Here is a 13103-nt window from a genome sequence, read left to right as displayed (position 1 = left end):
CCTTCTGATATATTTTTGTTTGAGAATAGGTGAAAAAAAAAAAGACGTTTTTTTCAAAACTTTGTTTGAAAACAATTTCCTATTCTAAAAGCACAAGAGTCAGAAGTATGTAGATCCCTCCAAAAGTAGTACCACTTATTAATTTCCATGGAAACTACAACACAAACAAAGAGTGCAACACTATTTGATAGAGCATATCCTCAGCTGTAAAACACTCTTTTTCAAAATAACCACCACTATAAGGTATGCATTTCTGACAACGATGAACAAGAGCCTGCATGACACGCTTGTAAAAATCTGCACCACAAGAGGTGACCACTGTTGCTGTCACTACTCTGCTGAAGTGCACCATGCACTGCCTTACTGTGCTCACAGCTACTGTTTGGTCTCCATCAATGTTCAGCAGGTATTGATGAATGTCAGTGGGTGCCATTTTTTCCAAATGGAGGAATTCAGTGACACACCTTTGCTTCATCTGCACTTCCCTGTCAGATGCCGTTCTGTCTGACCACCCCTCTGTTGCCATCTGTCATGTGGCAACAACATGTCACGGGATATTGGCAGGAAAGTTCAACATCTACTGCCATAGATATCATGGGCCAACATAATAAAATAGGGAACATTACTTTTAAAGCAGCCCTCATTCATCACACAAATATATGTATTGAGTTGCTTCTGAGCTCCAAAATTCAGATCCAACTCCAAATTTACACTGAAACCTTTCAAGTTTGTCTCAGACCTTACTCCTAAAAAAAAAAATCTGCAGCAACAAGCATTAAATATATATATGTATTTTTCCAGATATGCTCATATTTGAGCGTACTGACAAAAGCAGTCCAAAAAGACAAATACATGTTGTTGTGCTAAGTACCTTGAAAAAAAAAATGGGGTAAAATTAATACTCTTCATATCTTCACTAGAGTAATGTCTACTGGGGTTGCTCAAGACTGTCTACTTAGTCTGACCTTGACAAACAAGGGGAAGCCTCACCTTATTTTCATGTAGTTACTTATCTTCTGCTTGTGGCATGTTGTTATGTTATTTTACATTCCATTAAGTTATATTATGTTATGTTATATTGAGCTAAAGATTATGTGTTCTTAGGCACACAGGCTATGACTTGTCCCCCTTAGTCATATTAGCAAAAGATACCCCTCATAAATAATTCCAGCCAAGGTCTCAGGAGTACCAGATTTTAATTCTTCCCTAGCTCTTCTAAGAAGAAGGATTTGGGTTCAGTGGATAAAAAGAATTTGCTAGGCTAAACCTATTTCTAGCACTGTGGAAATAGGCTTAGATAATGAAATTTGTATGTCTTAACCATTTCCTGCAAATTGGTAGAACTTCTCCTAGATGTCCTCCCTGTGTGTGATTCAGATTGTATCTCTAAGTGGTCATGAAGAAACTTTTGTGTGTCCTGTGCTGTTATTTACAGAAGATCTTTCTACACTTTCGAAGTCCATGTTTTCCCTGGAATATCAGAACTTGGTACAGTTATGCATTTCTATAGATGGCATAGATATCAGCTCCTGGAAGAGAACTGGCAGCTATTTCCAATTGAAAATAATTCTTCAACTCATGTAATACAAAAGGCTGCAGCTGTGATTAACCATTTCTGTGCCACAAAGTTAGCCTTCCACTGAACAGTACACAAATCTGTGCTAGAAAATTCTCAAGGACACTGGCATCTGTTATTTGTCACAAGTATTCAGAGAGAGATCAATACAGAAGAAAGGAGAAAAAGGTATAAAGAAGGCAAAATTCTTGGCAACTATCAGCGATAGGAAATAAATTGCATGGCATCACACAATTTTATAAAAATATAGAATATTAAAGGAAAAATATTTTTGTTTTGACAATATCTATAATTTTTCTTTCTGTTTCCTCTTTTTTTCTTCCTTATTCAAGCCACAGTCTTGGGCAGATCAAAGTCAGAATTGCAGATGAAGGACCTGCTTTGTTATTATCACTGTTATCACTCCTTAAAAAGAAAACTGAAACAGATTTTTCATTAGGCTATTTAGACTTTTTAGAGAGCATGAGTAAAAGATATGAATTAGTTAATTCAACCCTGTTAGTGCTTACAGCTGCAACTGCACTGAAGAAAGTATTTCTGAAAAATAAAGGATCTTTTCAAAGGAGAAATAAACTTGAACATTGATGCCTTTAACACTCATCATAGCAGGTATATACTAATTTTCCTTGAATAGTACGTCACCATTTGTCACTGTCAATCACATCAGATTCCTGCTTAAGCTCCAACATATGTCCAAGTCAACTTTCTAATACAAACCATAAAGAATATTTGTTTGTACAGCAAATACCGCAAAGACTTACTATGTCCTTCTTAGTCCTCCTTCTGCCTCCCTGGAATAGCAGAAAACAGTTTGAACACAAAAGAATGCAATGGTACTGAAGAGATAGCAAAACCATTGCTCTTTCCAAATTTACTGCTTAAATGAAAATAAAAAGTTACCTAGAGACACAAAGCAGAATGTCCTCAGCTGCGTCTCCAGGGCTTGGACAGCAAGGCAAGGACACCGGGGACTTTTGGAAGCTTCTGATCGCATTCCCAGGGCCTGAGGAAATTGTGGGCAGCCCTGGTACAGCTGGCATGGGCTGCAGCTGCCAAGGAGCTGCTGGCAGCTTGTGCCTGAAGAGTGAAGTGCCATCCTAAAGCAACCCAGATGGGTACATGGGTTTCTTCATAAAGGGGATTTGGCCTCCAGTTACAGAGGTTTGTGCTAATGGTTTTTCTATGGGTGTTGGAAATAATTATGTGTTTACTTTGTATGTTAAATTTGTAAACATTTTCTGAAGTGGGTATTTGGCCATAAAATCCCATTTTACATCCCTCGTATCTGAAAGATTTTATTCTGTGATCATTTGCTGTTCTCCTTTTTTGAACCATTGAGATAGTTCAAACATGCTCTCATTCATGCCTGGTGAGAGGATTTGTGATACAACCATAGCCTGATGTTAGGATTTCACTCCGTCTCACAGTGTTTCCTAATGATGAACAAGGAGAAGCTGTGTTTCTTGTTACTTAGGTAACAGACAACTGAAAGTGAAGGTGGTTTTTTTGTTTGTTTGTTTGTTTCAGAGAGGGAAGGTAACTAGAGTTTTACTTAATTTCTACAGAAGGCAGATATAGCAGTATTACTCCACACTGCAGAGTAAAAACAAAAAGTATTCTCTCTTCTACATCTATGAAACAAAGCATGACAGCTGAGAAACACAACACTGGGTAGGCTGCAGTAGTAGTGAAAGCAACATGGCATCAAACCTACACAAAAGCAAGAAGAGAACAACCAACCAGCATGCTTATCTTTCACACATCACCAACGTCATGCTAATATTCATGATCCCATTTACATCTCTTATTCTGCAAAGAGCTGCATGAGGAAGTCTGGGTGCTGTGCACCCTTGGGGGAGGTAAGGCAGAGGCAGTGCAAGGTGCATGCCACAAGCAGGAGCACAGTCCCATTCTCCCTTCCTTGTCAGCCTAACATACAGTCCGTCTCTGAAAAAGGCATGCCTCCGGCTCCCTTAACAACATTTGTCAAACAGGTCCTCCTGACACCACTCTGCCCACCAGCACATTTGTTTTATTAGCTCTTTTTAACTCTCATTTGTTACAACAGTTCCCTGACTGAAATCAGGAAAGGTCACTGGCAGACTGAATCCTCACAGTCTTTTTAAATCACTCAGAGGACCCTTTCCAGCTCTCCCATTCCACACTAATACAAGTTTTTCCTCCTAAGAGATTTCCATCAGTACGTACTAGAAAGAGACCAAAGTCTCTTTTGACTTGTCTGGCCATGTAAGGTATATCAAACTTTCCCTTTGGATCAAAAGTTGTGGAGGATCAGGTACTTAAATGTGGTGGTTCTGAAGTAAATTCATGTCTTGAATAGTCTGTTGGTTGTTGTTGTTGTTAATGTTTTTTTCCCAGAAGGTAATTTAAACACACCTGTCACTCTTAAGTCCAAGGCGGTTGGAGGATATTAATATTCTCTTGAATTATTTAGAAGATATGACTAATGCTTCATGTACCATAAGACTGTTATCTGCAAAAATAACATCTGTGTCAGTCATTGCTGGGCAGTTAGGGTTTCATCACTAGCATTTATTGAAATTTCTTAGTCCTGCCTGTGTGCAAAGGGTTCCTCCAGGTTGTCAGCTTTACTTCACCTTCAGGTCTGAAGACCAGCTTACAGACTCTTTCACACTGTTCCTTTTGATCAGAGTGAATCAGACAAAGGTGTGTGGGCTCGTTCCTGAATAAAATACCGTATAGAAGATCAAAAGTATTTCAGAAAGATTTCTCATAAACTATTTTAAGAGTGCAGCATGGATAAGTTAGACATTCTGAAAAGTCCTGTCCCAAGAAGGCAGAAAAAGATCCTACAAAATTTTTGTCAGAGTTCGTAAGAAGAGCAATATCTAATGCTCAAGGAACTAAACTGAATACAGTCTGCAACACAGAAAAAAAATCCCCATATTTTATGTTGTACCGCTTCAATGGCAGTGGTATTGTGTCCAGGTAAATCTAAAATACAGTCTTCACTTGTATGCTAGCAGTAAAACATAACTGGGAGGGAATATAAAGTGCTTTATAAAGAACAAAAATAGAAATTTAAGTTCATTTATGGTACAGCGTACCTGTCCCCTATGATATGTGTTTGATATCACATGAAAAATACTTAGCTATGGGTATTATTCCTAGTAATTATCTGGTGCTGTTTCAAGAAGTAATCCATGAAGGAGTACGTTTTCCATTCTGCTGCTTCTAAGCGGAGTGGCACCGACAGAGCAAATCATGTATTCCTTTAAAAATTTATCTTCCTCGGTGCCTAATGAAACAGATGTCATGGATGATAAACAAGAATATTTTGAAGAAAGCAGTTTCTCTCCCACTGCAACAAGGATTGAGGAAGATTTCTATCACCTGTTGCTAATAAATTCCTGGAGAGGCCCTGGCACTGAGAAACCTCGTACTCACTCAACCCAATCAGAGCCTAATTTTTAGATCATTATGCATCTCAGTTAAAGCAAGTAAGAACTGCAAGAAATTTAGAAAACTGAATGCAGATTACATGCTTGCATTGCATGTATACTTGCATTGAATATGTAATCAATAATTGTAAACTCAAGAGATTAAATGAAAACATAAATATGATGTGGTAACTCTGAAAAAAATCATTTTATTCACTTAATTTTTGTCAATCCTTGCACCAAACATCTTTCAGCAAATGCAAAACATACCAAAAAAAAAAAATTCAGTCATGTTTTGGAAGGAATGCATGAACACATGCCATACGCTTTAAAGATCAAGTCCTTTCTTATTTGTTAATCTCAAAGTGAAAGCACGTGTAATATTTCTGTAACATTTATTTGTAAATCTTGCTCTCATACTTTGTTTACTGCTACAATATTATTGTACACAAAATTGAATATGCCACAAAATTGAATTTTATTTCCATAACTGTGCGTATCAAGACAATGGCTTCCAGATTTCAGTTTAATTTCCTAAATAGTTTGTTTTACACTTCCTTGGACCATTACAAACATACCGTAAAATAATCCTGTGGTTAGTTCACAATAAAGTGTAGCTGGTAACTTCACAGAGAAGCAGCCATGTACCTAATCATTGTTACTGAAAGAAAGAAAATGAACACTTCTGTGCAAAATACATTCCCCAGCTTCATCCCCTGACCCCCCTCTTCCCCCCCCCCCCCCCCCCCCCCCCGCCCCGATACCAATAATATTTCTATAGATTTTCTAGAAATTTAGTTTTCACAATAGTACTACACTAAATATTTTCATTTATGACTTGATTAGATCCTGATGGCAGGTAGCCACTGCATAAGCACTGGAATACTGTGGAAATGGGAATTGTTACATTGCTTCACTTCTGTCTGAATATCGAGTTGGAGCTTTTGATCATGCATGCTGGTAAAATCTGGGCTGAGAAGATTCATAAAAATTTCTATTGACACTTTCTAAAACATTTTGAGACATGGCCTTGTAATGACTGGCTAGCTTTGTGGGGTTCTGGCTATGTCAATCATAAAAGTAAAAATATTTGGACATTCTGGGAGTCAATAATTCAGTAAGGATCCCAGATATGATAAGTACAACTTGAACAGTAGCAGCATGTTGTTCCTAGGTCTGTAGCTAGATGTGCTTGATAGAGCAGATCTATTGCTACAGCCAAGCTGGGGGCAGGCACAGGGAGAATTGAGAGCCAGTCATCTCAATACCTAGAATTGTGCTACCATTCATCAGAGAATTTTGACATACACGCATCTGTAGTAAACAGATCTGGGTATATCAAACAATTTACAAATGATAAGTTCTGATCCAGGTGCATTCCTATGTCCTTATTCTGAGATTTATTTTCTGCTATCCTTTCAGATAAGAGAGCAACTTATATCCACAGCTCTGAAGAAGAGGTTTTAATGCACATTTTTTAGTTAGGCTGTTGTGGTAAAGGCATCTAAAATGAAACACAAACATGTGAAATATAAACTGTTGCTTTATCGATCTTTACAAGAATCTGGAACCCAGTGGAAGAAGTTTACACCTGCAATCACCTACTGCGTCTGTTGCTCAACACCAAAATAACATAGGGAGTTCTCATCTGTCACTATTAAAAGGAAATAAAACAGCGCTGTTAAATATAAGCTCACCATGAGAATTTTAAACAGTCTGACACATTTTTATATTAAAAAAAAAACACAAGCTATTTTTCAAGTGATTAAAATTGATTAATTCACCACTAAAAAGACTATTTGCATAATTTTGGGGATATATAATTAACACAGTGATTTGTATGAACACTTCAGTCTTGGAAGACTTTCTAAAGTTTCTCCTTTCAAATCAAGATATTTTTGCATTCACAACTAGTGGGGCAAAATTAAATATATATAGCTTGTTCCTTGTACTGTCCATAGTCATGTTATGGAGAATAAGAGCACATTTTGAGGCTGTTCAAATGGGCCATTGGTGATAGAAACACTTTGTCTGAGTGTTCTGACAGGTACATAATGGTATATTGTTCCTCCACCTTAATTATATATTATTAAGGTGGAAGAATTCCAGTGGCAATTAGAGCTTTACTGGGTCTTACAAGAGATGACTGCTGCTTACACTTGATCACTACTGACAGAAAGCCCAGTATTTTGTAGCCACTGAGATCAGAATTGAAGAATCACTTACTTGTATGGGAATGCTTGTTTAGAAAGCATGAATGTCAAAATGCAAAACCAAAAGGACATCATATACTAGTGTATGCGTGATAAGAGCAGCACACACATTTATCCTATTATTTCTGACCTGAAAAAAGACAAAGGAAATGCAGAATTTGTAACTTTCTGCTACCTACCTAATCCTTTTAAGATAATCTGGTGTTAGATTCCTTGTGTTCCCAATGAAACAAGACAAACCAGTAACAGAAACAAAACACCTCCTTTGCTTATTTAATATTTGGCTGATGTGAAGTTCACGTGCTGGTTTTGCAAAAAGAAAAAATAATAAAATAAAAATTCTCAGATATATATCAATAAAAAGAGCAGTAAAAGATACACAGTCCAGTATAGAAGTAAACTGGCTGTCCCTGTTGTCGAAGGAAATACCAAAAGAATGGCAGAAAAAAAGGATACACAGTGGAAGCAGACTGGTATGATTCTACTGCTGCTAAAAATTTGTTTGTAGCCAAAATATTAGTTCTTTGTTCAGATTTTATCAAGAAAATCCAGCTGCTTCAGTTTAACATCTAACCTACTTTTCTATACTGGCAAATGTTGAAACCTTCTCCATATTTTGGAGAATTCTACTATCATTACATTAGATGACTTGTTAGCAGTAGAATTCACTTTTTTTACTAAAAAAAAAAAAGACACACATACTTGATTACAAAAGTTTCCTTTACAAATAATTTGTAAAATGACAGTATATTTTCTCTTTCATTTTCTCCTAGAAAACATAGCATTCACAAATTTGATCTTTTGTCTTGCAGATTTTCAAACTACTCCTAAATCAGTACAATGTACAATTGATTGTGCCATTGAGCTTGAAATGAATCTAGACTGTTCCTGACGTTATCTCACCATTCTGTCTCAAAATCTTTATTAAAAATTCTTAGCATTTATCTTTTTTTTTCTTTAGTTCCATCTAGCACCAAAGAATACTAAAGGAAAATATTCCCCCAGCATTTCTCATAGGACTACCCCATTCTGCTCTAGCAGTTTGAGTGGGTTGCTGTGAATGCATAGACTAGAAGAGGCTGGCAAGTAATTCTGCGTGACTCTACAGACTTACTTCATCTGGCTCTAAGAGGTTTTAATATTATTTTTTTGGGAGATCTCGTACGAGAGGCAGTTGATGTCTGTAAAGAACTACCAGTCTGCTACCATGCTGATCTCCGTTAGTCCCATGAAAACTCCCTATTTCCCAGAAGGATATATTTCTTAGATGAATGAGAAACAGGTGGATTACCTTATCCGTGGGTTGATGAATAGAAACAGATTGCTTTTGTCTTGCAAGAGTCATCAGAGATAAGCAGTGCAGTTTCCTTAGGCATGTTTGCATAGGCAGAAGGTGATTAGCAAAACACAAAATGTCTTTACTTATGTCAATAGTTAGCCTAAGCTTGCATTTTCTTGGTGGTAGAAGAGATGCCAGAATGCATTAATTTCATGCAGTTCATAAAGTTTTCATCAGCAAACTCCTGCTGCAGATTTTCACCAAATACAAGCAACATCAGATGAAGGTCTTTCTCCCCTTGTGAGTCTCCAGGTACTATTTCTTACCAGATACACCTCAACTGAGGCATAGGTTACTTGAGTAATAACAATGCGTTAGGGCCGAATTCTGACAAACAGCTTCTCTCTGGATAAGAATTGACAGCTTCACTGCATATACCTCTGTGGTTACGGTGTTCTTATAGAGACACTATAGTTTCTTTATATAGTTTCTTTAGTTCCTGTGGAATCTCCAGTAACAATGGGAGATGTGATGATGAATATAAGTAAGGTCCAAAATCACAAGCCACAAAATACTGGTTCTTCCAGTTTCCATCTTTGTCCCTTTCTACCAAAGAAAAATATGGATCCAGTAATCCTTCTGTCCTTTGAAACCTTCACCATTTTCTCATGCTTACCTGCTTCCAACTGTTTTGATAGCTTGCCTAATTTATGAGACAGTCGCATCAGTGTTTCCACTCTTTTCATTTTAGTGATTCAGCACAGTCACTTCAGTGCTCACCATCAAATCTCCTTGAAGAAAAAAAATCTGAACATGAGTTATGGATGATTCTATGTTCAAATTTGAGCCTAATTAAAAGAGATTGACAAAAATCAAATGAAAATCTACTCAAGAAGGAATGATTTAGCATTCTGAATCAAGTGCTGGAGCACTGATGGTCAGTGATGGGAAATAAGAAAAAAAAACAATGTAGAAAAAGATTGCTATAGTACATCTAGTCAGCTGTACTGAGCAATGACCATCTTTCATCACAAAGAGTTAAATAGTCTAGCAATGAAACATAACAACACTCTGCATATCAAGACCAAAGGGACCTATGAACCTATTCCTTCTTTCTCTGGAAGGAGCTGAAATGTACCATTATTAAACTATAATGTGGATGAGTAGTGCTGTTAGTATACCCATGTGACAATTTAGTGCTATCATACACTTGCTTGGAAAGAGGGAAAAAAAGCTTTCATGAGAATTGTTATAAATAGAAATATTCCATTAAATAACAGTTGTGTGGCTTTGTGCTGCATTTAAAGCCTTCTCTAGGGACTGCAGATCCCTATGAATATAAGTTACCCATGACTCAAAACATTCTTATGACTCTGAGTGTACTGATATTGACAAGGTTTCTATTGTAAATTTTATTAATTATTTTAGTAATTAGATGGTTGCAGAAATTGCTGAAGCTTTCATTTGACATTCACTTCTTTTCACCAAGATAAAATGAGTTCATGAGTTGATTTAGTTCTGCTGAATTTCTTCCTAAAATAAAATTAAAAACAACAACAACAAAAAAGTATGCTGTATTTCTCTCTCTGCTTTAGATATGCACAGACTGTTTGGCTGAAACTGTCTAGGGATATTTGAGAACTGAATATAAACAATTCTATTAATTTTCATAAACTAATGACTAAGTCATTTTCCTCCTATCTGCTATGGTCTATTCATTTTGGTCTCTGGTGGTTAGAACTGGAGTGAAATTCTGGATTTTTTCTAAATTTTTCTTATTTTTATTGTAACTTCTAATCCAACTAAAATGGAAGTTAAGTGTTACAGGGACTTCAAAAGAAAATTTGAAGACAAAGGATTAATTTTCAGTTGCCTGTTGTCAGGTCACTGTTGACCATTAGCTGCTAGCTCTAACTGAAATGCATTCTTGCCCTCAAGGGATTTCATTGTTACCTTGTATTGCTCCAAACTTAAACCGGGAAGAGCTTGCTTAGCGTTTCTTTAAATAAGTGAGTTTCACCATCCTGCAACAGAGCCCTCATTTCTGTACATGGCATCAGAGAGTGGGAGAGAAGTACAGAAGGAACAGACACCGGAATCTTTCATTTCCAGAAAAAGAAAGAATCCTGCAAACCTTCATCATAAAAAAAATCAAATGCAGCGCTAAGATGTGCTCTTTGGAAGAGATTTGTAAACCTGACTATGGACAAGGACAATCTATGAAAACTAAGCTGAGAGATCTGAGCAAAGAGGAATTGCAAGGTACCAGGCTGATCCTAAAACACTCTCTTCCATGTTCACAACCACATATTCCTGAATAGACCAGTGTTCTTGTTTTCATTGTCTAGTTTTTGCACTCATTCCTTGGTGAAGGAAAAAAAATTGTATCCTTACACATATTACGTGCAAGAAAATGTGACAGGTAGTTGTAGATGCTTTCTCCCAAATGTTTCTCCCTAGCTAGGGGTAATACTGCTCTCTAACTGCTAGCAGATCATCCATTTAAAATGGCTTCCACCAGTGTTCACTTTACCCTAACAGAAGTTAGTTGCAGATGAAGAGGAAAAGACTTTCCCTGACCTCATTAAAGTTTAGAACTGTAGAGCACATCATCAAAGTGTATTCCACAACCAGGCTTCTGTGAATTTAAAGAAAGACATCAAAGAGGTTAAAAATCGTTTATTTCAGTGTAACAGGATTGGCATCACAATTTCTAATCATTAGAGAAAGTAAAGGAGCAGTACCATCACATACACTTCACAGCACTTATTGCTGGGAATGCCTCCAGAAAGGAGTAGATAAATGCAATTTCTTAAGTTATTGAAGTCAGATTGTAATGAAGAGCAGTTTTAGATAACAGTGGAGATATTAAGGAACATGGTAGCAGGGAACGATGGGCATTCACATTGGAGGGAAGTTGTTCTATCCCCTGCGTCTGCACATCTGTTAGAGAAAACAGTTTACTATGTCCAGAGGTTCAGTGAAAACTAGCTAGGAAAAATGGGTTAAAGTTTGCTAGGGTTCATGGAAAGCAAAACATTTACATTGCTTCAAATACTGTATCAGTGTCCAAATGACATCTCTAAAGTCAATCCTTTTGCATTCTTAATTAGACAACAAATTGTATTTCCAGTGGGCTTTTCTTATGACATTTTTAAATTCTCTAGTTAAAGAAGATAACAGCTTGAGAAAGAAGAAATTCATTTTTCATGTGTTAGTGACTACCAGATGTTCAGTTCTAAGTAGCTAGAACACAGAAAAGCAATGACAGACATGAAAAAAAAAAAAATCTATAGAACTTGAAGCACCCTAATTTCTCATGTTCTCCATGGTGTGACTCAACCACAAGTGGAATTTTGTGATATATAACTTAAGCAGAAAAGAATATGAAATAACTTTTGTATCCTTTACTAAAATTATTAGATATGTGTTTGAGTCCACAAACTTGAAAAGAGTAAATATTTTGGATTGTTTTTTGAATAAGCAGGCAAATAAAGCACATATAAAAGAGAGATTTTTGTTTGTTTGTTTTCTTCTCCCAATAATATCAAAACTACATTATTTTGCTATTTCCTGTCCAGATAAAGTTCGATCTAATATTTTTCATTAATAGCTGTATTATCTAGTCCACTAGAATCCTGTCCTTACATTCCAATGAATAGAACTAGTCAAGGAAAAGGTAAAATATGAAAAAGAGAGAATGAGTATTTTGCTATGAATGAAATAAATCTCTGTTATGTCTTTTCAGTGCTCTGAACTGAGAATATTTTAGCACTGGACCTTTCTTACAGGTTAGATCAAAATTCTTCATATTTTCCATTTGCTGCTCAAGATTGACAGTAAAAGCAGGGAAATGTGGTCCGGGAAGAATACAGGGATGCCTTCTAGATGTACAGATATAGGATCAGGAAAGCTATGTTACACATGGTGTTCAAGGCCAGGTTGGACAACCTGGTTTAGTGTCTGATTTAGTAATTCACAGGAGGAGGTATGGAACCAGAGGTAGTTTAAGGTCCCTTCCATTCTGAGCCATTCTATGATGATTCTGCAATACTGAAGATATGTTAGCTTTGAGTAAATTACTGTATATTTTTTTTGGTCACTCTGGAGAACAAATCGTATCATTCAGCTGTTCCTCCTCCATACCAACTCATTTCACAGTGAGCTGGTATGAGGGGTTCATTGGTGGAGATAGAGTTCAGACAGAGTAGTCATCACCAGTCAGCATCAGCTGCTGAATGTCCCACATACAGACCAGAGAATATAGGGGATGGATTCCTAGCTCCCTGTCACAGTTTTGCAGCATAGCTTGTGGCTGAGCCATTTGCAAAAGATCAGACTTTATTAAACATGTTCAGAGATCCACAGTGAACAGGAAATCTAGGAAAAACAGGCATGGACTACTTGCTTTCTCTATTTTGAGCCAAGGTAACAAAGTGCAACTTACAGAGGTAAGAAGGGTCAGTTTTATGAAGCCATTGCAGATAGTATTTGTTAGTTCCGTAACAGTAGCAATTGCCTAAATATAAAAAGTAGTGTCACTTGACTTCCTTGTTTGAACAGGAATTGGGACAGAAGAAAAACAACAGGAACCTAAGAAGAAGAATTTGCTC

At 36.8% G+C, this 13103-nt stretch overlaps 1 protein-coding gene across 1 annotated transcript in view; it reads right to left on the bottom strand.

Moving 5' to 3' along the window:
- TRDN (triadin) overlaps positions 1-2685 on the bottom strand; it is a 208455-nt gene extending 205770 nt beyond the window's left edge. Inside the window, exon 1 of the mRNA XM_040697502.2 lies at positions 2477-2685. Coding sequence (XP_040553436.2) covers positions 2477-2672 — 196 coding nt within the window. The 5' untranslated portion in view covers positions 2673-2685. The remainder of the gene's footprint in view (positions 1-2476) is intronic.
- Positions 2686-13103: the final 10418 nt, after the last annotated feature.

This window comes from Gallus gallus, chromosome 3 (assembly GCF_016699485.2).
Source record: "Gallus gallus isolate bGalGal1 chromosome 3, bGalGal1.mat.broiler.GRCg7b, whole genome shotgun sequence".
NCBI classification, from domain to species: Eukaryota; Metazoa; Chordata; class Aves; order Galliformes; family Phasianidae; genus Gallus; species Gallus gallus.
Note: the sequence above shows the minus strand (reverse complement) of the source record. Positions and strands in the feature narration are given on the sequence as shown.